The 26,625-nt window shown below is 44.1% G+C and overlaps 1 protein-coding gene across 1 annotated transcript in view; it reads left to right on the top strand.

Moving 5' to 3' along the window:
* LOC147726678 (betaine--homocysteine S-methyltransferase 1) overlaps positions 1–11,318 on the top strand; it is a 48,683-nt gene extending 37,365 nt beyond the window's left edge. Inside the window, exons 3-8 of the mRNA XM_086960739.1 lie at positions 5,123–5,241; positions 8,275–8,466; positions 8,552–8,699; positions 9,198–9,380; positions 10,611–10,839; positions 11,042–11,318. Coding sequence (XP_086816865.1) covers positions 5,123–5,241; positions 8,275–8,466; positions 8,552–8,699; positions 9,198–9,380; positions 10,611–10,839; positions 11,042–11,216 — 1,046 coding nt within the window. The 3' untranslated portion in view covers positions 11,217–11,318. The remainder of the gene's footprint in view (positions 1–5,122; positions 5,242–8,274; positions 8,467–8,551; positions 8,700–9,197; positions 9,381–10,610; positions 10,840–11,041) is intronic.
* Positions 11,319–26,625: the final 15,307 nt, after the last annotated feature.

Genomic DNA, 26,625 nt, shown 5'->3' with positions numbered 1-26,625 from the left:
GATGGGATCAGCTCCTGAGAGCCCCTCCAACCCAGTCGGAACGTAATCACCTCCCTCCTTGGAACCTATTTACAATAGGTATATGTATGTACATCTCGTACCTAAGGATGGGGAAAATAGCAATACACATGCATAGGTTTTCTACAATATCCCATTCATACCAGCTAGTCTCACGGCCACTTAGGCCCAGACTAATCTACCCTGGGGCAGTTCTGATTATGTACCATTACACACTGATCACCATCAGTGCTCACTCGACACGCAATCCGGCGTGCCATACACACTGAGCTGCAGCCCCAGTGCTCTTTTTATCCGGTCCACAATCCGGCGGACATACACACTGGTTTCCCTCCCAGTGCTCGCTTACTTACAACCCGATCCGCAATCCAGCAGATCTACACACCAGTCTCCCACCTGGTGCTCTCATTAACGCCGCTTACCAACGACTATCACTCTCCTATGAATACCTTTGGAAGGAATCTCTCATTGGCTACTCGGGATGATACTACAATAACAGGAATTAGCACAGCTTGCCAAATTGAATCATGTACCTTCTGCTCTCAGCATCAAATGGTCCCTCTCTTCCTCATTATTCAGTCACCTCTTACCTGTCCGGGATTTACATCCGTTCATAAACTATGTCTGACTAGAAGACCAGGTTACCCTGATTGAACAAGAATACAAGGCACATGTCGGTTCACTAAGAACTGGGGTATTTTATTACAATAGTTATAAACACAGCACTATACTATAACCTATATCCTGCAAAGGAAAGTGAAAGGTTAGAATGTGCACACTATAAGTAATGGTCAGACATCACCTTGTGGACACGAAGTCGGGGTTCAATAGTCATCTAGGTTCCCTTCTCGTCTGTGCCTTGGCTCGTCTCGGAATCACACCTCAGCAGTCACGAGTACACTTCTGCACTGCTATGCTCTGTCTCCTCTGCTTCCCTCCAAGTCACTGGAACCTTCCTCTTTATTAACTGCTGTCTCTGTCTCTAATCGCTCTGCGCTACTTCTCCTTCAATCTTTCTCAGAGTATCAGCTTCATGATCTTTCTCGGACTTCAAGATGGCGACTGTCTGCCTGGAAATAATTAATGGCATTGATGCTAACGGCTAGCTGCCGCCTACAGACTGACTGACTCACTGCTTAACACTTTCGCTAATATGGAAGCTTGTCCTTTCATGGAAAGTTACGGCCAGTAACCTGCCGCCCACCAAATTCTTGTACCTCCCCGTACCAAGGACACGTTCCCAGCCGGCCGGCCTGATGTGTCTTCGGAGTGGAGAAAAATACAGTCTTTCGATAAGGGCCAGCCTGAGCCGGTTCTTTCCAAGCGAACAACACTTCGAAACTAAAACATTACACTTGGCCTAGAAGCCTCTCAAGCTGCCGGGGCAGAAAGCAAGATGGAGTCTCTCCCGTTTGAGGCCTACAAGGCCCGAAATAAGCATAACTCCATAGAAGGTATACTAACACTCTTGCAAAAGGAAGGATTATCACGAATACTAATGAATCTATACCCTAGCTTAAGTTTATAAGCCCTGATCTAAGGAAAAGGGTACGAAAATGCACTACTGTGCCTTATGAATAGGCCCTGTTTATAGTTCTAATCCCTGCACTAGGAGGGTAATAGGCTGGAGTCACCTTCAATCATTCTCCCTCAAAGGAGGGCCGAAAAAGTCGGTCAGAACACTTCCCACAACTTCCTAAAATAGGTTTTAAGACTGCTAGTTAGAATGAATGATTTCTTGTGGCTAACCTTGAGCTTCAATCTCCCATCAAAGAATAAAACTCATCCAACAATTTGCTTCAGATTCCGGTGTACAATAACCTATTAAATCATCCATGTAAAGTACTGAGACCAAACTGTTACAAACTTGGAATGTTGCTGGGTAACTAGCTTTAAAAAAGCATCTAATGAATTGATATATGGAAATAAGAGCCCAAAATGCAGCTTTGTGTGACAACAAATCCCTTACTGGGTAAAACGTGGCCTCATGGTAGTACCTTGGTGTGGCCTTATGCATTTCTGCATTTGCTGCTGGTCTCTTTGGCTTCCAGTGATTGCTGTGGAGCTGGGTTTTGAGGTCTACCCTTCTCAACGGCCCTCTGCACCTTCTCCTGGTAGGAAACTTCCCTCAACAGTGTGTGCCGCACTCCTACCACTTGTGTAATGCAGCGCCCTCTGATTATAGTTTTAAAAGCATCCCACTTGGTCAGTGGTGATTCAGCAATGGTTGTGTTCTCCTCACAGCAGGGCTTCGCCAGTGGTCTGACTGAATACTGGATCTTCTAGTGCCTCCATTCTCTACCGCCAGTCTTGGATACTGGGGCACGCAACTTCCCGTTTCAGGGTGAGCAATACCAGATTAGGGATCATTCTAGCCAGATATTCAACATTTTGCACTGCATCATGGACCCCAGCTATCAATGCCGGTAATGACACTACAAAAAATATAGTAGCAGTTTCGCAAAGTACTGCATTGCCTAATTGAGACTTGCCAACCGTGCTCAGAAATGCCAGTACTATTTAATGAAAAGTATAGTGACCCCGTTGAAGTGTTTATCACCTTGGCTACTAAGGGTTTTCCCGCTGGGTGCTGCAGTAACAGATTTCCCATTGTTCATGACAAGGTCAACTCGTCATAAGCACAGGGCAGGTAAAACCCATGACGAGTTGACCTTGTCATTAGCATGGAAGTGGTTATAGTATCCAATGAAAAATATAGTAGGCCTGCTACGGAGTGCTGGTGAAAATGAATTAAAAGCTCTGTGGTCTCTCTGAGAAATGTTGATATTGGAGCTCTTTTGAGAAGTTCCTATGCCCAGTTTGGAATTTTATCTATTGCTAACTACCTGGTAATTTGGTAGGCAATAGAATATGTGCAACACCTGCATGCGCATACAAAGGATTCTTTTTTACCGATATATAAGATGGATCAGTAAAAAAAAATGTAATGGCCCGATAACAGTTCCAAAAAAATCGAGCTAAAGCACTTTTAAAAGACTTCTAATGGATGAGCAGGTTGGGAAGGGAGGTGAAGCAACAAGTTCCAGGAGAAGCAATGCAATACAGGGGCAGAGGAGAAGCAGCAAGAGAATACTGCAAAAGATAGCAATGTAGATCATGGACACAGAAGCACATGTGTGGGAAAGCAACACAAGTATTGGGAGAGAACATGGGCCAAGACTGCAAGCATGGGAGAAAAAAGCACACAAAGACAGATGGACAATACATACTGTCATGGAGTGCTTACACAAAGGAAAAGTCTCTCTAAAATTGAAGCCAGCCAATCCAAGAAATGGTCAAGAGGCAATTTTCCATGGGCGGGACAACCCCAAGATGGATGAAAGCCATAAAAATAAAAGTAGCCAAGTGAGTGTCGGGAAAGCCACTCAATTGTAAGCAAGTGACACCAACAAACCTCTGTATGTTCCTGGTAAGCCCATAATGTCTTTCACAACTTTTATTTTTGTTTAGAAAGTTTTATATAGCGCAAACTTGATCCTGAGGGATATCAGAGCGCTTTACAATTTGAGGCAAAGGTAACCAATCGGAACATTAGTCTTAACATGGGGAATCTAATAAACAGCTTGCACTGTCTGGTAGGCTTTGCCTAAAAAGCAGTGGATGCATAATCCTACTTCATAGAATTTAAATTGCAATATATAAATTTAACATTCACCTCCATGAGATTATGGTAATATGCAGATTTTGGTGCTAAGTGCGCAAAACTCTGCATGTTCCTGTAAATACCAAGCAGGCATTTCCCCCTGAATATCACTGTCTTGCATGTTCCTGTAAATACCAAGCAGGCATTTTCCCCCTGATTATCACTTACTTGCTAATATTTATCACAAAACTCGTAATAGTGCTATGTGCCTTAACAAGGGTTATACACATCATAATTAAGTGTGCCACTCTTAATGAAGGCCCCATGTAATGATTTGGTGGCAGGCATAATAATCTAACCAGCTATATTTCACACCTGGTTACTTTTGGAAAGACTAGTCTAGAGCAGTGAAAGTCAAATGAGACCGATTCCTTGTTGGCTGTAATTGATTAGCAAATGAATTAAACTGTGGCAATAGGTAGATTTTGTCATTGGACATTGCCTCTAAAAGATGGTAGGCTCAGGACCATGGAAGCCACACAAGGTATGTGTGCCACTGGAAATGTCGAAAGGGTTTTTAACACTGACTAAATATCTCACAGTATTATAGTCCGACACTGAAACACTTGTTTATCATTCTTGATCTGAAAGATGAGGGAAATACTGTGCAAATTAAATTTGAAGCCTTTCAGCTGGAAATGCCAGTTAGTGTTGGTACACTTAACAGTACTGCAAACCTTCCTGGAGAAGTCGGTGCTTTGAATGAAAATGTAGAAGTGCGGGTCCTCTTTGTCCCAGAGTACGTTTTCTGTTTAGAAGTGCAGGTATTCTCCCATTAACGTGATTGAAGGGATAGTACTGGCACTGCTCCAGAGTTAAAGTGCAAGTACTGAACTTCATGGTACCTGCCCATTTAGAGCATAGGGGAAGTGCTATTAAAGGCATTGCAGCACCAAATGAAAGTTTGCAGACCAATGGTCATCTAAGTATGGATTTTGTACCAATGAAAGTATAAGTTATGAGGTGCTGACACACTAATATTCAAGCCCTGTGTAGAAGCAGGAGTACTGTTCCTTTAAGACTAAATAGTCCTGCTGAGAACTAAAGTTAAAATCCCACGCTGCCTATCCGTGTGCCAAGATCTACTAAGGAAGAAAAGGCAGGGGAAGGTGTGGTGGTGGAAACACCACGTTTGTGCGCTCCTAATGCAAACTATGAATTTCAGAACATCAAATTGTTGTTTTCTAGTTATTTAGGTTTGGAAACTATGCTTTAATATTCAATTCTACTTTATTCAAAGCTAAATTGTTATACAGCCTGTTCTGCCAGTTATGGAGACTGGCTTGTCTATGGCCGTTTACTGTGGGGTTTAAAATCGGTTTTGGGGGAAGAATAGTTGGTCACTGCTGGTAACCTGATCTGCCTTGAAGGTACAAATACAAATTTTTAATTTCATCTGAGCGTAGCTCCTCACTCTAATAATTGCAAATTTTGTTTCAGTCCGGCAGCTTCATCGAGAGTTTCTTCGTGCTGGATCAAATGTCATGCAGACATTCACTTTCTATGCGAGTGAGGACAAGCTGGAAAACAGAGGCAACTACGTAGCGTCTAAAATTTCTGTGAGTATAGACCGTGCTAGCATTGCCGAAGTTGTGACTGGTGCCAGTCAGTGGGATCTGTCTTCTACATCTAAACAAAGTTTCTTAAAGCAGGGGCCGGCTCCCAATAACCTGGCCAACGCCAATATCTGAGTGATGGCGTGAATGTGTGAATAACCTCTTTTGCAAGGTATAGGAGTGTGATTGAGGGCATTGCTCACTGTTCTACCACTTATCAAAATAAAGCCGTGGGGGACTAGTTATGTCCGTGCCCCCAAGCCCAGTAACTCCACAAAACCCTGTACTTTTCTGAAGAGTGCGCACCGCAGCAAGCTTTGTGATCACAATGGCCCGATCGGAAAAACAAGTCAAAGGAGAACTAAATATATCAAAAGATCTCCTGCCTCTATTTTGAAAAGCACAATCTTGTCGATTCGAGCCAGTTACAAGGTTAGGGCAGCAGACAAGCTTTCTAAAACGGAAGATTAAGATGTACACTATTGCATTTCTTAAAGTTTAGTTAAATCTCTTAAGTCGGAAGTCAAACATTCTTATTCATACATTGTATCAAACTCTTAGCTCCTCAAATACATAAAGCGAGAAGGGTGATTGCTCAGAATGTGCTTGTGTGGATCATGATTAAAAAGGGGGTGGGGGAGGTTCCTTTAGACCTTTCACAAATCTTATTGTCAGTATACAATTTCTATACACCATGTCGCATCTAGAAGTGGTCCAGTGAAGTTACCATTGCCACTCTGCAGATATCCAAATGATCCAGACTTGATGAAGTGTCGGCCAGACACCTGGAAGGGGGGGCCACTGAATACCTCAAACACAGGTCTTTATCAGGACTAGGAAGGTGAAGGAGCGATCTGGATGCTGAAGTCTTCCCAATGAGAAAATAGACCTAGGAAATTGTATGACGCAGAAGGGCCCAAATGCTAAAATTCGGGCATCATGGCACTGAAATGTTGTAAGAAGGGGGGAACTGTGTTCCAAATTAATGGAACAAGTGAGTAGTGTGTTCCTGAATTTGCTACGACCCCTCTCGTGACAGTGTGGGGTGTACTTGTATTGCAAGTTCAGTGGAGGCTGCCTCCCTGAAATCTTGCCTTTTCATCAGTTGATCAAGTTTGCTTCTAAATTGTAATTCAGGTGTAGCAGTGCGCAGCGCTCTGCTTTCAATGAGCAGGTACTTTCAGCTTCTCAGTACCTGCATGTCTCAGCAGTGCCCCAAAGCTTTTAATGGGCAAGTACTGACTCATCCCAGCAACACCCAGGTACTCTGGGTATAGTACCTGCACTTTCTATATCCATTTCGAGCGCTTGCTGCTCTATTGCTTTCTTTAGGTCAGGGCTCTGGGTAGCTGCTCTGTGCCCTTCGTGTGCAAATCACAGAATAGCCCTTCTGTGCACGATCAGCGGCGTTTCCAGTGCTGCCTTTAGTAGGTGTGCCTCCATGTTTTGCCTCCCAGAACACTAACATCTGCTTTTTTTTTTCGGAATAGTCATGATCCTACATGCAGACAGCTGGATAATTTGCATGTCTGCTGCAGCTTTGCTTCCACTTAGTTTGACATGCCACAACTGTGTTAATGTCTGGCTACATCTGCTTCCAGGCTACAGTGCAGCAGGTGGGTCCTGTACTCACTATGCCTCTGGACTCAAGCTAGCCTGACTGATGGGATAACCTGAAACTGGTCCCAAGATGCTTGTTTCCAGTCCTGGGAAGGCCTGGCAGTTTAGGCTGTTCCCATGGGGATCAAGGGCAAAACTGATTTGCATATGTCTGGGTATAAACTGGGGTGGCATGGAGAGTGCAACTAGGGTTTCAACCCAGATATGTGCCATGGGGTGAATGTTTATCAATGTTCAGCATTCCTTGCTTCATTTTGTTGCAACAATGCAGCATTGGCTGGCCCACCACTGGCAAAGTTCTATCTGTAGTTTCTTGCCTAGTTTTCCAAGATGCAGAATACTTGGCCTAAGATTGCATGTTGTGTTTATGCACCCCCCTCGGTGCAAACACTGTTTGGTGACTGCGACTGACTAACAGCTCCTTCAACAATTTTGCCTGCCCACTGTTTGCCGTTCATAGAGCAGGACTTGGACACGGTTGAGGGTTGGTCTGTGGTTGGAGCAGTGTAACCAAGTCCCTGTGCCACTCCTTGATGTGTTAAAATTTCAGTGAGCAGTTGCCTGGGATGTCGAGTGTCGGCTGGGGGTATGCAAGTTTAAAGGAATATGGTTCTCTAGTTTGATTGGCCTTTTGTACTTGTCCGACAAGTGAGTGATGACATGGGACGTTCCTTTCCTTCCTCTGAAGCTGGATGGTTTCCATGTTTTTGGTCCAGTCCTTTACCATTTGGGAAAGTAAAATTGGCAGCACAGATGACAAAACAGATTTCCAAAGTATTTGACCGTTGCCCACCTCCATGTACGTATCACCAATGTTGCAGACTTCAGCCTGGGATGGAAGCTGTGCACTGCTTGCTACTTTGTAGGCATCCATTACATAGACATTTTACTCCATGCTATGGTCCAGTTTAATGTAACTCGCCGTAAGAAGTCTCCACCCATTTCATGGGGAAACTACTAACAATACTCAGATCTTCCAGTTCAAGTGGAGAGTAAAGGGTGGTCCTGCATCTACCCAGTGTAGTAATACTGCCTGACCGCCCCCCTTGAAAAAAAGCATGTGTTGCAGAATGCTGCATGATCTTATTTTCCTTTGCATACAGAGGGAGTTGAATCCTTCCTTGAGGACTCTGCCTCGCACCTACATAATCTTGTAAAATTTACAGGAGTGTAACCCGTATACCAATTCAGGACTGGGTGAGTAAGGTGCAACAAAAACAATGTCCTGAGAGGTTAGGATATGTAGACAATTAAGCATGCATACAGCATCTCTTGTAAAGAAGGGAGTACTCATTGGTATGAAAAAATAGTTTCATGGTCTGACGTTATAAAGTTAGAAGCAGCACTGCATAAACTGAATTGATGACAATGGGGGGAATAGAAGTGTAACCAGATCACCTTGGTTTTTGTCTGCAGGGGCAGAAGGTGAACGAAGCGGCCTGTAACATTGCGAGAGAGGTGGCCTCGGAGGGCGATGCTCTAGTGGCCGGTGGGGTCAGCCAGACCCCCTCTTACCTCAGCAACAAGAGCGAGACGGAGGTGAAGGACATCTTCCGACAGCAGCTGGGAGTCTTCACTTGTAAAAAAGTGGATTTCTTAATTGCAGAGGTATAACATGTTAAATGTTCTCAAACTAGTAAGACCATGTCTGTAAAAGTTGAGTTCGCTTAACCTGCGGTTCTGCTTACCTCAGTACTTTGAACACGTGGAAGAAGCCGCCTGGGCTGTCGAGGTCCTGAAGGAGTCGGGGCTGCCAGTAGCTGCTACCATGTGCATCGGCCCGGAGGGGGACATGAATGGGGTGTCGCCTGGAGAATGTGCAGTAAGGCTGGTCAAGGCTGGTGAGTTTGATCTGCTTCTACATGGAGTGCCACACCTGAGCCCTTCCATTACCTTTATGCAGTCATGCCAGCCCTGGCTCTGAGCGTTCTCCCTTGAAGTGAAGATGTCTTTAGGTTTTTTTTTTTTTTTCTTAATGAGCGCTTTGTATATTGGTATTTGGTGTGCTAATAATCCATACATCATGGGAGCAAGGCAGCTCTTGTCAAATGCCCTGGTTAAAAAAAAAAAATCTGGATTTGGTATTTCGGCTGTGTTTCTCACTCTAGCAAAGTGCTTGAATTAATGTGGTAAAATGAGGAGGTGACTGGTGTGTTTTTTATTTCATTATTTTGCACCTAGCTCTTGCCCAGTGAAGTTTTTGTATGTTGGTTTTGGAAGAACAGGTGTGGATTACACTTCCGTGTATCCCCTTAATCTGGCACAACACCTTTCTATTTGAAGCAGTCCAGTTACATTGGTTTCAGATTTCCACATATTGTCTGGATTTGTGGTTTTAGGTGCAGCAATTGTCGGCGTGAACTGCCATTTTGACCCAACGTTTTCACTGAAAACCATGAAACTCATGAAAGAGGGCCTGGAAGCAGCAAACGTCAAAGCACATCTGATGGTCCAACCACTCGCTTACCACACCCCCGACTGTGGAAAACAGGGATTCATTGATCTTCCAGAGTTTCCTTTTGGTAAGTTGTGATCAAATGCCAGGCGGAACACTTCCATCTATTGGAAAAAGTAAATGGTTTTCTTGCATGCCAAATTGTTTACCTGAATATGTTGCTGAGCGTTTCCTAATTATTACAGCTATTGCACTAGCGGGTGTTATGCTAAAATAAAGTGGAACTGTAGGCAGCAAATCGCATTGCTTTGTAGCTATGATATGGATGAATATTTTGCTTCACATTTGTCTCCAGACTTTTGCTGGACCCCAGGCTGCAAAGTTGGCAATGCTAGCATGAGTAGGTTGTGATTTATAGGTACTAGGTTGCCATAAAGGCTACAGTATACACTTTATGATCTGAGGATATGCTTGCTAAATGGTATAGGTTGCCAGTATGACCAGGATTGGTGGGACGAATACCTAGGAAAATCTGACTGGGGGTCTGCTGGATCATGAGTTAAACTGCAAGACTGAGTGCACGCGGCTAGGATTGACAGATTCGAATCTTAACCGACTGTAGAGGAAGGAGCTATTCCGCCTCAATGTGTTACACTTTGTGTTAAGATGCAGGTAAACACATTGCCAGAGCTTGCAATAAGTTGAGCCACATCAAATTATTCGTTTTAGATGTTGTATGACTGGTGCATAAACACTGCAGCGGATTAATTGCATGAAATTTGACTGTGAAAGCAAGTCAATTGAGAGCTGACTTGGGTCTGCGCACAATTCTCCTCGCTGAGCATCGAAGTCCAAACTCCGCTCCCAACTGATGGAAGGAAAATGTAGGTTTTAAGTGCGAACCATGATATTTAAACACAACAAATCAATCCGGACGGGGCTACAATTGTAAAGTAGTCCCTTGTACAGTTCACTGCAAGCATTAGAGTGAAGGTGGAAGGATACAGTCAAACAGCCAGTAGAATAAGATGAACACTTTGCTGAGCCAATGAGTGACCGTGTCAAACCAAAGGCTGGCCAAAGTAAGCCAGTGGTTGGAAGGGGTGAACCCAATGGGTGCACTGTACATTAAGTATTCAGTCTGACACTTCTGCTGTCAGGCCCAGACCTAAAATGCATGGGAGATTGTTTAGTGTTTTTATATATTAAGCATACTACAAAGCTGGATACTGCTTAGTGAACCCGGCATAGGTACCATCTGATTAAGCAGTACATAGTTGATATACCTGATTTAAAAACAAAATGTGATTACAATTCAGTAGCTTAACATGACACTTCTGGAATCATTTTCTTACAGCTTTGGAGCCCAGGATAGTCACCAGGTGGGATATTCAGAAATATGCAAGGGATGCCTACAATCTTGGTATCCGGTACATCGGCGGTTGCTGCGGATTTGAACCTTACCACATCCGAGCAATAGCGGAGGAGCTTGCTCCAGAAAGAGGATTTTTGCCAATAGGATCTGAGAAACATGGCAGCTGGGGCAGTGGTCTGGACATGCACACGAAACCCTGGGTTAGAGCAAGGTACAGTACGATTCTTTTTTTCACCCTTACTATGCCTCCAGTAGGTTAGCCGAAGTGTCTTGTAGGCACAACTCATGCTTCCCCTTTCTTAGCATTGATGGCATAGGGGTCTCTGGTATGGAGCTATGCATATAATTGAATAGTCTTTCCTTGGAAGTTTGTTTTGGCGTGGCATTATCTCTTGCGCTCTTTCTCCCCACAGAGCACGAAGAGATTACTGGGAGAAAATAGCCCCTGCATCTGGCAGACCATATTGTCCTTCAATGTCCATGCCTGATGCCTGGGGAGTGACCAAAGGAGCAGCTGAGCTAATGCAGCAGAAGGAGGCCACCACAGAGGACCAACTCAAGGAGCTGTTTGCAAAACAGAAACTGTGAAGTGCCACTTATCCTGCGAAGGTTCACACGTTCCATATGTTCCTTAATTGACTTTCCTGTTTGTTAGTAAATGAGAAAATAAAACCTTTCAAATATCTCTTTTCATTAAAGTTGTCTTGATGAGTTTGTGGTTAGTGATTGCAGATCACTGCACAAACCATCTGTTGTGCAGTACTGCTGTAGTCGTCCATCCCTACCCCATGTAACAGTTCTGGCATGTTGCATCGTTCTTCACCCCTTATTTTCTTGCAGTGGAATCGCCCACTTAAGAATATTGGTTGCTTTGATTGCTGTCAGTTGAAAATGTGATGTTGATGGTGCTTGTTTTCTCGACAGACTTGGCACCTTCACTTGGAATGCAGTGTAATACTCCACATGAGTGACTAGTACTCAAAGCTGGAGGGGCAGATGGAGCACCTTTACACCTTGAGGCCCAGGCTATACTGTTCTCTTCATGGCTTCGGAGAACCAATTCCTGGAAACGCGCACAAGTAGTGGTGTGTTTCTCCTTCGGAAAAAACCTTGTGTGCCTCAACATTTCTTAAGCAGTTGTTAGGCCATATCAAATATGCCGCTTAAGAACTGCTGTGCCAGCTTGTCATCTCTCTGACTAACTAATGATATGCACCGTAGTCTCGAGCTGATTGACGCACAATCCATTTCCCTCCCCACACGCAAACAAGTAGCCTTAGTGTTCGTTTCCTCTATGATTGATTAGTGCAAGGTGAAGAACCAGGCCTTTGGGCCTGGCGGCGCAGGGCACGCCTGAAATCTTCAAGTTCACCTGCCTTGTTGCACAGAGACACGGAGTACTCTGGCGTAGAGTAGCTGCAGCTAAGCACAGTTGTCCAAGAAGTACATCAAGTAGGTTCTTAGGAGACTGCCACTTTACTTCGTGGCTCACAAGCTTTTATAGCCAAAATACAGCTGTACAAACATACACCCAATGCACAAAGCTTTAGCCAATCAGAAGAGTTTGAAAACAAGGTGTTGTGCCACCAGAATGCTGCTCTGTTTACATGTTATCCAGCCCTTCAGAGTTAATCAATACTGGTACCCATAGTTCAGTGTTGCAATGGCAGGGCATGTCTCTATGCTTCAAAAGAAAGGTTGTGAAATGGGAAAACACAGGGGGAGAATAGCGAAGGCCAAAAGATAAGATACGGCAAGAGAAGAATACTAAAGGCTAACAGATAGTTGATACAGGGACTAGGTAGTTCAGACAAGGATTAGTTAGGCCAGCTCGTGTCTGAGATTGGTTTCAAAACAAGGACTGAGGGTTTTTTGACACTGTGCAGTCCAAGGGGCAGAGACACTTCGTGAATTGAGCAGCCTGTGTAAAGGCAACACAAAATGGCGGTGAATATAAAATGGAGTCTAAATTAAAGAACCTCAGACCCTCCTTTTGCCATTACGCAGGCAATACACTCACGCTAATCGGAATCTGTCGATGGTCATGAGGTCGTCCAGCTGTTGCTGCAACATAGTCTTCATATTCTGTTTTCTGTGACATGGGTCTTGGAACACATAGTGGCACAAAGACCACAGATTGTGGGACCTCAGTGCTAACAAAGGCAACACGACAAGATAATGGCCAAAACTACTCCCAACGATCAAGACCTTCCATCCCCATGTGGACAGTACACCATAATGCTGAATCCATCCACCAGGACTAATTTAGAGATGGCCTGGTATACTGTAGGGGCGTTCAGGTATGTAAATGCAACAACTGGATCTGATCAATTTACAGACTCCACCACGATCTGCAAGAATGATGTCTAACACCATTCTGTTTTGCAATGTCATAAGGCGGTCCGCCTGAAGCTCAGCAGTGATATTACCCAATGCTCCGGTTTCATTTATTTGTTGCTTCAACACGAATGAGATGCCTGATATTTCTACTATTGGCCATAGGCCCCAAAATGGGAGGAATCCTTTAAGGAAGTCTTTGTTCTGCTGTGTCTTCCAAAGCAATAACCCCTCCACCATACCTTGTCTTGTGATGTCATGAAGGAGCTGTATATGTTGGAGGGAGGAGAAAAGCCATATAACCAGTTCCTGAGATCTGCTGGTAGCCATGTATAGGCTCTCATGGCAAACAAAATATGTCCCTTGAGACACTACCAGTGGTGGAGACGTTCGGGATGTATAGGTATATGTAATGTTACAAGTGCTTTCCCAACTGAGCCTTAGGACTTTGACCATTTCCTTGGAGACATAGGTGACCTTGGTGGGGTGCAGTATGTATACGTGGGGGATCTTTTCCTATTGGCTCTGTCTGTAAGACTAGTGACTTAATGTCACATTCCAGTCAATGTATGCTTGTCGTTCGTCAGTGGGGAATTCATTAAATTTCTTATAATGTTTTGACAGCCACTATTCCTTTTATTAGTGCATCATGACTAATGTCAATTCCATCCCTATATGGACCAACAGGATGTCGATGTTGGTTCTCATAGGCATTGGCAAACATAGAAACATAGAGGTGTAAGCCCAAGCAGATCCTTTTAGGGAGAAGGGTAGAACTAAATATGTCATTCCTCTATCTGTATTATGGGGTTAAAGTCCACATACTCCACAATTGGTGGTATTGATCACCAGTTGATGCAACAATTGAATGAAGGAATTGTTAAAATACTCCATTCTCCTAAATTGCTCATGCTCTGGTAGCACATGAAATTGGTGTGGAGAAACAGTAGTGCGAAAAGGTATGGGCTGGGAGGTAGATATAGGTACAGATGTTGGCTGCAAAGTGTGAATAACCCACACAAGCTAATAAAACACAACAAAATTTAAACACATAGTACTATGCCACATCTATTAACACCTTGGCTGCTGTGACTTTCCCCTTCCTGTGCTGAACTTGCTTGAATACTATAGTTTCATGACGAGCTCCGCTTGTCATAAGCACAGCTCAACCGTACCTCATGACGAGCTGAGCTTGTCATAAGAATCGAAAGGGATAAATAATTTACAATGATTTTTCATTATATTCTCATATTTTACTTAACAGAATCCATCTTCTAGGTGTTTCTCATGGCAGTCTTCCTTCTTCACTTAGCCGTCCTATGACCCTGCAAGTCCCGCAGACCTATTGTCACAACTCGGGTCACTAACTAAAACTCTTACCACGACCATGCAACCAAATTAGATGGACAACATCACACAAAAAACACCTGAAAGAAAAATTCCCTAATTGTCCTTAGTTACTCTAGATCTCGAATTGTATCTAGTTTTGTTCGGTACAGTCTTCTGAAAAAGTGTCTCTGGATTAGTTTTATTCAATCTCTGATGTGGTGGGATAGCTTCTTGCAAAACGTCATCTTTCTCAGATTGAGTCAATTCTAGGTGTGCATCGCTAAAAGGTACAAACCGGGGGACCCTCTCCTTCACAATCACCTATACCTTCGCGGACCCACTGATCGAAAGGCAAGGGCACCTTTTTGCAATGCACACCATGCACCCAATTCTTTTCCCCACAACTTTCACAGCTGTATGTGTTGTCTCTGCTCCCGCCAGCGAGGCTCCAAGTTCCTCTTCCTTTGAAAGTTTTCCAAAAACACCCAGTCGCCAGGTTAAAGGGTGTGCCCAGTATCCAAGGAAGCCTGCGGCAAAGCGTCTTGTACCTGCTGATGGAGAACACACAATTTAGTGGTGAGGTCATGTAAATAGTCAATTAACATCGGGTATTCTGTCAGAGTACTTAAGTCTAGGGACACCCCAGACATTAGCTGGGTCCAAACACAATTTCATATGGGCTAAGTCACACATGAGAATGAACAGTTTGTGTTGACCGGAGGGTTAAAGGTAAAGCATCGGGCCAGGCAAGACCCGTGCTGGCCTGTATTTTCGCAAGTTTAAGCTCGAGTGCCATTATAGCACTCTACCAAACCCTCTTACTGAGGGTGGTTTGCCGCATGGAATTTCTGCTTAATACCAAGACCTGCTCATACTTTCTGCATGATTTTACCCACGAATTCACTTCCATTGTCACTCCAGACAATTCGAGGTAAACCAAACCTCTGGGAAGTAGACTTTCAGAATGACCTTGGCTGTGGACAAGGTAGTATTATCCTTTAGGGGGTAGGCCTCTATCCATCTAGAAAAGGCACACACCACCGCGAGGACATCCTTCAAGTTATTGCATCTCCATGTGAATGTAGTCTATTTGCAACACCTCAAAAGGATACGTTGGGGGAGCAAAATAACCTGCTGGGGTTGGTGTCCCTCTTCCTGGGTTGTGCATCAAACAAACCATATTTAACAAGATTGTCTGCACATTTAGGAATCCCTGCATTCTGCCATACTGGAGCCAAAAGCTTGCATATTCCTTTCGCACTGATGTGGGCTGGACCATGTGCCATAGTTACTACTGGAAGTACATAGGTGTCTGGTAACAGCCAACGTTGGTGTTCCAACAATTCTATCCAACATCCTGTCTCATCCAACATTCCCGTATCATCTCTCCACTTACTCAATTCTTTCTCTGTAGCCTCTTCCTGAATAATTTCCACACTTTCTATTGTGTCCTCACACATTCCTCCTTGACTGACCCATCTAGGAGTTCCAGCAACATACATATGACTTGTCATATCTTTCGCTGTCTCTTAAGCTATCTGATCTGCAAAAGCATTTCCTTCACCCACGTCATCAGTGATCCTCTTATGCGCACTACACTTTACAATTGCTATCTGAGTGGACAAAGCAAGTGATTCTAGAAGGTCATTCACTAACTGACCATGCTGTATTTTAGTACTGTAGGAGGTAAAGAATCCGCTTTCCCTCCAGAGGCGGCCAAAACTATGGGGCACCCCAAATGCATACTGGCTATCGGTGAACACATTCACTCATTTTCCTTTAGCCAATACGCAAGCTCTAGTCAGAGCTATCAATTCAGCTGCTTGGGCTGAATTCTGCCTAATGCGTGCTGTCTCCACAACTTTATGCAAAGTGGTAACAGCATAGGCTGCAGTCGTTTCACCATTGGGGAGCTTAAATCAAGAACCATCCACCCATAGGATCCCATCTGGGTCCAGGAGCGGCGTATCTTTCAAATCCATCTTACCTTTTTGTCTCCTCTGTACCGAGAAAACAATCATGTTGCTCTTTAATGTCTTTCTCTACTAGGATCGGTAACAATGTAGCTGGATTTAAGGTAGTACATCGTTTGATGTGCACGTGACTAGCCAAGAGTCAGCTCATACCCAGATAAGCGGGTGCTCGTAAGGTGCTGAGTTTTTGTCCTGTTTAAAAGAGTATCCACTGCATGTGGCACCATGACAATAAGCGTATTGTCTAGCACCAATCCAGCAGATTGGTGAATATAAAAACTGCTGCTGCTGTAGCTTTCAGGCCACTAGGTAATGCTTTAGCTACAGGGTCTAACGTAGCCGAAAAAGCACACGGGTGTTGCTAGTCACCAAATTGTTGTCAACTGACAACGCGCAACCTTCTCTCTCGTGCACAAAGTGTGAAAGGTTTGCTGTAATCCAGAGTACCCAACACAGGAGCAGAACACAAGGAAGTACGCAAATCAGTAAAACTTTTCTGGCGTTACTCTGTCCAAGGGAGAGGGTGGGGTGTATCTTTAAGGGTAAGTGCTAACAAAGGTTTCGCTAACAAAGAAATTTGGAATCCATGGTCTACAGTAAGAGGTAATGCCCAAAAAGGCACGCACCTCTGTGTGTGCATGGTACAGACATTTGTGCAATTGCCTGGATTCTTTCTGGGGTCAATCTCTGTCCCTCCTTTGACAAGAGATTACCGAAGTAGGTAACCTCTTGGTGACTATTGTAATTTAGAGGGCGAAACCTTATGATGGTCAGACAAGTGATGCAACAGTAACTTGTTTACACACCTCTTCAGAATCCACAGCAACCAACAGATCATCCACGTACTGAATAAGGGTGGCACCTGGAGGGAAAGTGAAAGCATCAAGCTGAGTTTTCAAAGCCTGACTATAAATGGAGGGACTTTCACAATAGCCTTGAGGTGCACGCTTGAACCGATAACTTCGGCCTTCTAAAGAGAAGCCAAAAGTATCCCCACTTTCCTCAGCAATGGGAATGCTAAAGAAAGCATTCTTAAGGTAACTGACCGAAAACCAGGCAGCCAAAGCAGGTATCATTGTCCATAAAGCAGTGATATCTGGGATGACAGGAAACTGGGGTACAACAATCTTGTTGACCTCCCGGAGATCGATCACAAAACGATAAACAGGTGGCTGGGAAGAGTCAGTACGTTAAGGACAGGCAGAACAGGACTATTTCACACATTTCCTCGTCTTTTTAACCACACCTTTCTCAACCAAATCATAAATGATAGCCATCAGCGCTCTCACATCACTTGAAATTTTGTACTGAGGAATGCGAGGTAACCTAACCTTGGACTTGAGGGTGACAACCTAGGGTGGAATCTGCAAGAGACGAACATCAGTGGGACCTGTAGCCCAAAGAGTAGCAGGCAGGGAATGTAATTCAGAAGGTAGTTGGTCTCTAGACAAATATGTTGGGGAAATCAAACTTACACCTAAAGTAAGGTGTACACCAGAAAGAGAACAATGCAGTGGTGCATACAGTCATTTCAACAAATCCAAACCCAACAAATTTTCACCACAACCAGTTCAAATAAGTGGAGCCTCCAAGTCATAAGGATCAATGGAGATGGGCAAAGGACAAACTGGGTTACGAACTGGGGCGCCAGAAAATCATACAGAAACATTTTTTAAGCCAGACAAAGGTGCCCCAGGGAGTTTAGAGTGGATGATAGAAGGCTTTGTTGCACCTGAATCCAAGAGCAATGGCTCTGACACACCAAGTGCAACGACATCAACATAAGGCCCATTTTGGTCCACTGGAACTGATATGACTCCTTCACTTTGTCTACGGCTGTCCTAGCTAGAATTAAAATCCTGATTCTCATCCTCCATATAATAATCGTCATTAATTTTTATCAGCCAAATACTCAGTCTGCCCATTATTATATTTATGGAATTTTGAGGCGGACAGCAACGTTGATCCCTGGACATTGTACTTCGCCCCCTCCTCCTATTGTACTTCGCCCCCTCCTCCTATTGTACTTCGCCCCCTCCTCCTATTGTACTTCGCCCCCTCCTCCTATTGTACCTCGCCCCCTCCTCCTATTGTACTTTGCCCCCTCCTCCTAGGTGTTGACTGGAAGCCACCTCTGCCTCGCGGCCCAGGCGTACCACCAGCACGCTGCAATAAAACCGGGCAATTATTCTTGAAGTGACCTTCCTTGCAATAGGCACAATGGTTAGGACCCAGTGGAGGCCGTGGAACAAAGGGCGCAGGTTTCTGAAACCACTTCTGAAATTGGGGAGTCAGCTGAAACTGATGCTGAGCAGGGCGAGGGGGGATAAGCCTGTTGCTAAAGAACTTTCGTCATTAATTCTTTGGTCTTTTTATCAAGTTTATCCTTCTCCTCCTTATCCCTATTTTCATAATACTGAGCAGTAGCCAATATCTGGGCAGAAGACTAAACTGTCCATGAACTTTTAGAATCTTTTAATTTATTAGAGTTCTGGAAGCAAATTAAATACAAATTTATCTCCGAACAATAGCTGTCCCCACCCGTCTGTGCGCATATCGTGACCACTGTGATCAAGGAACGTTTCTTCAAAACGAGTAAAGAAGTCTGAGACACTCTCACCCTTTTGCTTACAGGCAGCTAACTTATCCCAATTAACTCGCAGAGCGGGCATCATAGTTTTCATTAAGGTGATTATCCTACCAGGAAGTTCTGCAATTAAATCAGGTTTAGCACCACCCACTTGGAGTCTATCAGCAGCAACTATAGCATCCCAAACACCACCTAATTCATTGGTGTGGTTCTTTCCGAATCCTAGCCCACAATGGTTGTGGGACATTTCCCATCAACATATCTGTCAGCCAAATTCATAATGCAAGCATCAGCAGTCTGAATTCTTTGTAGTAACCAGCAGGGTTTTTATAGTGGTCAGGTAAGGACTGTTTAAGGGCCAGGACCTCCGATCTCTTCCAAGGTACATGTACCCATATACGTTGGAAGTGAGTTGGTATAGGCTGATTACCATCCTGGGCTCCAACTGCTCTCCACACAGGGGGAACCGCTCGCATAGGCTAGTGCTTCAGTTTGTGCCTAACAGAAGGATCGGGTTCAGACAAAAACCGAGAAAAGAAAATTGATCTGAAGGTGACAAGTGTCTGTATAGCATCCTCAACCTGAGCACCCACAATTCCTTTATCAAAGTCAGCCCGAACATCCAGTAAACCCTGGGGAGCCAACCCCAATCCTATGGCCTCCCATTCCTGACCTATAATGCCACACATGGCATCAAAAACGAATCTTTGTATAGGAGCATCGCACTGCTCAAAAGTATCTATCTCGTACAGTATACTCTGGACCATTCATAATCCACTTGCAGGCAAGGAGATCTAGCGCATGTCGTTCTTGGGAACCTGGGAGTAAACTATGGGTCTGCCTGCGGGGAAGAACAGGAGTCATGCTTACTGACCCAAAGAAAGGAGATAAAAAGGCCAGAAACTGTATCAACCATCCGTTTACGAACCGAGGGGGGAAATTGACAGAAGGACAGGGGATAACGTATGAGACGGAGCAGGAGAAGGGGCAACGGGTAGAACGGAGGTCGAGGGCAAAGGAGGTTGAGGCAAAGAAGTCGGAGGCAAAGGAGCTGGAGGCAAAGGAAATGACGGTAGTGGTAGTGCCACAAAGGGCTGTGGTGGAGGTGCTGGAGCTGGTGGGAGAATAACAGGTTGCTGGATGGGTAACAAAAGCGGGGATGCATTAGCACCTTGTACATAGGGCTGGGGCGATCTTAACAAGTGGGACATTAAAGGATCCTTCTCAAGATCAGCATCAGTATTTGGGGGAGAAGTTGGCAGCACCGGGTAACATTTATCGATTGCCATGAGATGTTGCCTATCTGAGACCTCAACAGCAGTCTATTTCATCATCTTTAAACTGCTGGGCAGCCTGTATAACAGTCATGCCTCTTTCTTTCCTCTCTTTTTGCTGGATTAATTTCTTTCTGTTTGACTCTTTTCGCCTTTGGCGCAAGAAAGCCAAATGTAGCCGGCCGGTCTTTTCTTTTAAACAAAGTGGCTTCTAAATTATCTAAAATGTCAGGCTCAAAACTACCATTATGTGGCCACTGCAAAACACCATCTTTCTTTGTATAGCGGACCTACACTTCATTAAAGGTGATGGGGCCCACACCATGTTTAGAATAGAGCTCATAAGTAGGAGTTCCAACCGGAGGAACTGGATAAGGGTCCTCCAGTCGGGAGTCCCTATCGCAACCAAAACACAATTTCCTAAACTTACTGAAACCAGGCATCGCTATTTCACTGGCTCATGTACAAACAAGGGGCTAATCAAATAAAACATCACAAACGTACTCACCTCTTGGCTTCGATTATTGCAATAATTGAATCAAAGAACCCAAAAACAAAGAAGTGGGCGCTACCCACAAATACTTAACAAAATGTCTTATGCCAACAGAGGTCCGTCTAACGTCTTGCAATACCAGTCATCATTAAAAGGGACTATGGCAGGACGGCAGTCAGGGCAGCAGTCACCAGCAGCCGTTGGAAAGGAGAAGCCATACTTCAAAAGACCATCGGTCCACTTTTTGACATACAAGGGTCGCTGGTGTGGGGCGCTACCTCTGGAATTTTCCTGCGGGGCTCCTCACGATCCTTGGGCTCAACCGCTACCTCTGAAGCTCCCCCACGCTGGGCTGCCATTTGAAGAACCGGGCCTTTGGGCCTGGCGGCGCAGGGTATGCCTGAAATCTTCGAGTTCACCTGCCTTGTTGCACAGAGACACGGAATACTCTGTTGGCGTAGAGAACCAAGTTTTATTAGCTGCAGCTAAGCACAGTTGTCCAAGAAGTACATCAAGTAGGTTCTCGGGAGACTGCCACTTTACTTTGTGACTCGCAAGCTTTTATAGCCAAAATACATCTTTACAAACATACAACCAATGCACAAAGCTTTAGCCAATCAGAAGAGTTTGAAAACAAGGTGTTGTGCAACCAGAATGCTCCCTGCTTACATGTTGTCATCCAGCCCACCAGAGTTAATCAATACTGGTACCCATAGTTCAGTGTTGCAATGGCAGGACATGTCTGTATGCTTCAAAAGAAAGGTTGTGAAATGGGAATCACAGGGAGAGAATAGCGAAGGCCAAAAGATAAGATACGGCAAGAGAAGAATACTAAAGGCTAACAGATAGTTGATACAGGGACTAGGTAGTCCAGACAAGGATTAGTTAGGTCGGCTGGTGTCTGAGATTGGTTTCAAAACAAGGACAGAGGGGTTTTTTGACACATTTCAGTCCAAGGGGCAGAGACACTTCGTGAATCGAGCAGCCTGTGTAAAGGCAACACAAAATGGTGGCGAATGTAAAATGGAGTCGAAATTAAAGAACCTCAAAGGCACAATACCTTGAGACCAACAAGATGACTCAAAGCTGCAAATAGTGCAGTATGCTGTGGCAAGACTCACCCTGGATATCCTTAAATGTCAGTTTCGAAAGGATTTCGAGAACTCCACTATCTGCAGGTGAAAAAGTGCATTATGTTTAAGACACTTTGTATCGTTCATAAAGACCTGTAGTCCTCTGATGGAATTAAAAACCATGTTTAAAGGGAACATTCCAACAATAGATTTTCGCTCCTCAAACCATAATTGGATTGTAGCCCCCAGTGTTTGGGAAATGTGGGGAGGCAAAGCTTACTCAGTCACGGCAGCGAGGCTCCAACGCCCTTCCTCGTCATCTCACCTGTCTGAAGATGCATACTCCCTTCAGAAAGGCCAGGCTCTTTGCACAGATGGAACTAAACCTCCCCACAGGGTACTCAGGAAGCAGCCTATGGCTTGGCGGTATAGCAGGACTGAACTTTTAGGGCCTGGAGTCCTAAGCACATTTGTGTGAACATACAAATGCTTATGCCACAGTTTTTCCTTAACTTAGACCACTGCCATCTGCTGCATTTATCTTCAGTTGTGTAAAACAAAGATGTTTAGTCCTGTGGAGTACTGCACTTGTGTCATGTGAACTCTTCAGAGTTTTCCTGTCCTGCACAGTGGAGTTGATTTAACCCCTTTTCGTTTGCTTTTCTTGAACTTGAATATTTACATTCAAAGAAGTCTTACTTTAAACAGCACTTTACTATTTTTAAAGGAAATTGATCTTATAAAGGTTCTACAGCGGTTTCTAAACGCACGTTTTCCTCAAAACTGCAGATATCTAATAGTGTACAATATTTTTATAAGCTTTAGTTACCTTAATCACTGCGTGTGATAGGGTAGTGGTTTTCATTTGTATTGACCTATGGGACCTGAATTCTGCCATTTGTGGGGATTGCTCCCTAATATTGAAGCGATCTTCAGTTTTTTGGAGGAGACTGTTTCAGCATCATTGACTTTGTATGCTGCTTAACAATACATCGACTTTCTTTCTGACTCTAAACCCCTTACATCCTTTACTCCTTTTGCTGCATTAAGATTCTCTTGCATGCCTTTTGACCATTCTGCAGCTGCAATTTTTCAGCTATTCAACATTCTGAAAGGCACTGGAGTAGTAGCCTGCTTTCATGGTGAGGTGATTATATATGGACATGGTGGTAGCGAACCTAACAATTGAACTGTTTTACATAGATTGGCGAATGCTTGACTCGTTATGAGAACGTAGAACTGTCAAATTGGAGTGCACCCCTTTCCTATCTGGGGCTTATATTGTTTAAAGATGGAGTGACCCCAAAAAGAGATTTGGTACACTGAAGAAAGCTGCTTCTTTGTAGAAGGTTGTATTGAGGTATTTTATTGGACTTGCCAAATACTATTCAAGTTTGTAGGGGGTTTGACAAAATTCTTCACCTAATAACCGTTAAACTGATAGCAGAGGCGTTTACCAGGATAAGTGAGCTTGCCAAAGCGCCTGCTCTAGGGTGTTTTGATTTGAAAAGGAATACTAGTCTAGCTACGCTTGACTAGCTATTACTTGGGGCTACATTATCCCACACCATTGACAACCAGGAAAGCCTTTATTGCTTTTGCTTCGCCATCTTCAAAAGGGCCTGGGAACGTGTTCTATAGCTGAAAGAGAAGCATTCTCTGGTTACTGGGCTATAATTTCAGGTTTTACCGGTGGGATTTACCATTCTTCCTGATCAGAAGCCCCTGCTCCAGGCTGCCTTATCTACCAAAGTTTGAATGTTTATCTGCTACAGATGTCTATCTGCTACAGAATTAATAGGTGGCTGCTGGGTTTGGGAATGTATAATTTCACCCTGGGGCATCTTCGTGGGGTTAAGCAACCTAGCTGCTGCTTGTTTATCCTGCACACAAGTGGTTTTGGAAGCTCCTGTGCAGGTTATGTTGGGGGGTGGAGGGGCGTTGAGGAGGGGCGTCAGGATTGAACAAGATGAATAGAGTGCCACACTGATTACTTAGCCACCCCGGATGCACCTCTTCTGAGGCATTTTAAAGTTTTAAGCGAGGCTCTTAAAGCATTCTGCAAAGTAAAGGCTGAGTCGTCCTGGAGGGCAAACGAACAGATCTGAAATTAGTAAACTCCCTTTTCCTATGTCACTTGGGGAGATTATAGTAGGATTGACCTACGAGGACCAGTTGTGAAGGAACAAACCATGGTAGGTATTGGTGTCCAGGGTTTGACCCTGGTTGTCTTTTATTAATAATTTTGATGTTTTATGTCTCCAAGAGACTTGGGTGATAGAAAGTACGCATATAAATGGGTTTAAGACATATCCTACCCCTGCCATTCAATCATCTAGTGGTAGGCCCAAAGGAAGGCTATGTGTGTACATTTCAAACTTATTGAACGTACATAGGAGTAACGTGGTTAGCTCAAACCTTTTTCCAGACTGTTTTTATACAGATGGATCGTCACTGTGCCATGCTCCTTGTCAATTTTTACAACAAAATCGAAATTGGACATCTGGGCACCATATTAGATGAGATAAGTAGAGATATCGCCTACTTTGATTTAAAGTCAAACCTGGAAATTATACCTATTTGGGGCGGGGGCTTTAATACACTTGTGTCCAGTGACAGGAACTGGGAAGTGCGGTTTAACCTTGGACGGCGATGATCCATCGTGGCATTTCCAACACTTTCAAGGGTGAGTGCTTAATGAAGTCATGTTCAAGTACAATCTGGGATTTTCAAATCGTCTGTGCACACACCCTGTATATTTTGGTCACACATTCATAGGGAGAGGTGCTAATACTACTATTTATTTTATCATCCCAAATCGATTTGTCAGCCACATGAAAGCCTATGATATCCATTCTAACGATATGAGTGACCACTTGGCACTTAGTGTGAATCTAATAGTCCCAAGTGGGATGTCGACAAGAAATGGCAACAAATTATCATGGTTGCAGGATATTGAATTGGGAAGGAAGAATGGCTATGCTGTCTGCTGGAGAAGTATGGATCCTAAGAAATTGTGGTAAAGGCATTGGATCCCATCTTAATATGTCTAGGTGATAGCCCTACGCATGACGAGGTTTTAACTGCTTTTAACAACATCACAGAAACGGTCAGAAATATCCTATTTAAGGAATCTAAAACGAAGAAAGGTTGCTTTGATAAAAATTGCACACAAAGCTATACAAACTTAAAAACTGCTTTACAGTGTGAGGTGAGAGACATGTATAAGATAAGGGCATGTAGGAAAATATCAATAATCCATAGAAGAGGTGTGTAGTCACGAAAGAGTGTGCTGTTCTGTAACCATGTAACAAGCGAGAGTGTGGACAGAAGAATTACACTAGGCTGAAGAAATTCCCATCAGCCCACCATTGTGGCGGAATCTCATCATATGAGATAGTAAATCCAGATCTCGCCCAATCCCATCTGATGATGGTGCGAGGATGGATAACCGGGGTTACCTTCTAGCCACAATGCTAGAAGGTAACCCCGGTTATCCATCCTCGCACCATCATCAGATGGGATTGGGCGAGATCTGGATTTACTATCCCATATGATGAGATTCCGCCACAATGGTGGGCTGATGGGAATTTCTTCAGCCTAGTGTAATTCTTCTGTCCACACTCGCTTGTTACATGGTTACAGAACAGCACACTCTTTCGTGACTACACACCTCTTCTATGGATTATTGATATTATGGTTTGGGTTGTGAGGTGTGTTGGTCTATAAACCAACCCATTTAGATCCCCTTAGTTTTCTATGTATGTGCATGTAGGAAAATATACAATGAAGCTAGGAAACGCAGGATTTTAGAACTGAAAGATAAGGCATGGAAGGATCTCAGTTCAGCCGCTGAGTCCAACGATAGTGTGAAATTCTGGGCAGCAGTAAATGCACATTTCCTTGCAAATATTAATACATACCAGCCATTGAGGCAGCAATATGTGAAAAGACCTGGATTTATTTCTTTTCTGGTGTATATACTAAACAAAAGTCCAACAAGGGTGCTCCCGATAGGCAAGAGTCACTGAATGCTGATCAACTTTTTATTCCCATTAAACTTGATATATCGCTCAAGGATGTAGACGCCGCAGTTGTTGCTAGCAAGAGTGGAAAGGCGGCCGGTCCTGACGGAATACCGATTGACTTCTACAAGTCAAACTTGGAGGTCTATGGTCCTATATTAACCAGGGTGTTGCAGGGATGTTGCGAGAGAGGATTTATTAAAACATGGTCCGAATCCATCATTGTCCCCATTTTTAAAAAGGGCGATCGGGACAATCCTGCCTATCGCCCAATAGCCTTGTTGGACTCTGATGAAGGTGGCAGGCAGGATTGTCCTTGATCGATTGCAGGGATGGACTGAAGAAAACGAGGTTTTAAGTGACGTCCAATACGGTTTTAGGGCCTGCTTGGGCACAAACGAGCAGATTTTAAACGTAAGTATTTTAATTGGTAAATATTCTAAGGCAAAATCTGGGCAGTTCTACTTAGCCTTTGTGGACCTTTCCGTGGCTTTTGACTGCGTAGTTCACAAAAAGCTATGGGGGGCCCTGAAGGAATTAAAAGTTGACCCAGTTTTAATTACATTTTTAAAACCTCTATATACTGGGGCCACTGCAAAGGTACGCTATGGAAACAAGGGCGAGTGTACTGCCCCATTTAAAATAGAACAAGGTGTAAGGCAGGGTTGTGTGTTGGCACCATTCCTGTTCTCCCTATATACTAATGCCCTGGAGTAGGATTTTGTCACATACTAGGGATCCGCCATACTTCAACTCCCACCCGATTGCATCCCTCCTTTACGCCGACGATGCAGTGCTCATGGCCCGCACCCAAGTCTGTTTGCAGAGGGCACTTTCTCTCTATTTTATCTTTATGGATAGGCTTGGCCTGAGATTGAACGTAAAGAAAAGTTTTGTGATGTT

The sequence above is a fragment of the Lissotriton vulgaris genome, chromosome 3_1, assembly GCF_964263255.1.
Source record: "Lissotriton vulgaris chromosome 3_1, aLisVul1.2, whole genome shotgun sequence".
NCBI lineage: Eukaryota > Metazoa > Chordata > Amphibia > Caudata > Salamandridae > Lissotriton > Lissotriton vulgaris.
Note: the sequence above shows the minus strand (reverse complement) of the source record. Positions and strands in the feature narration are given on the sequence as shown.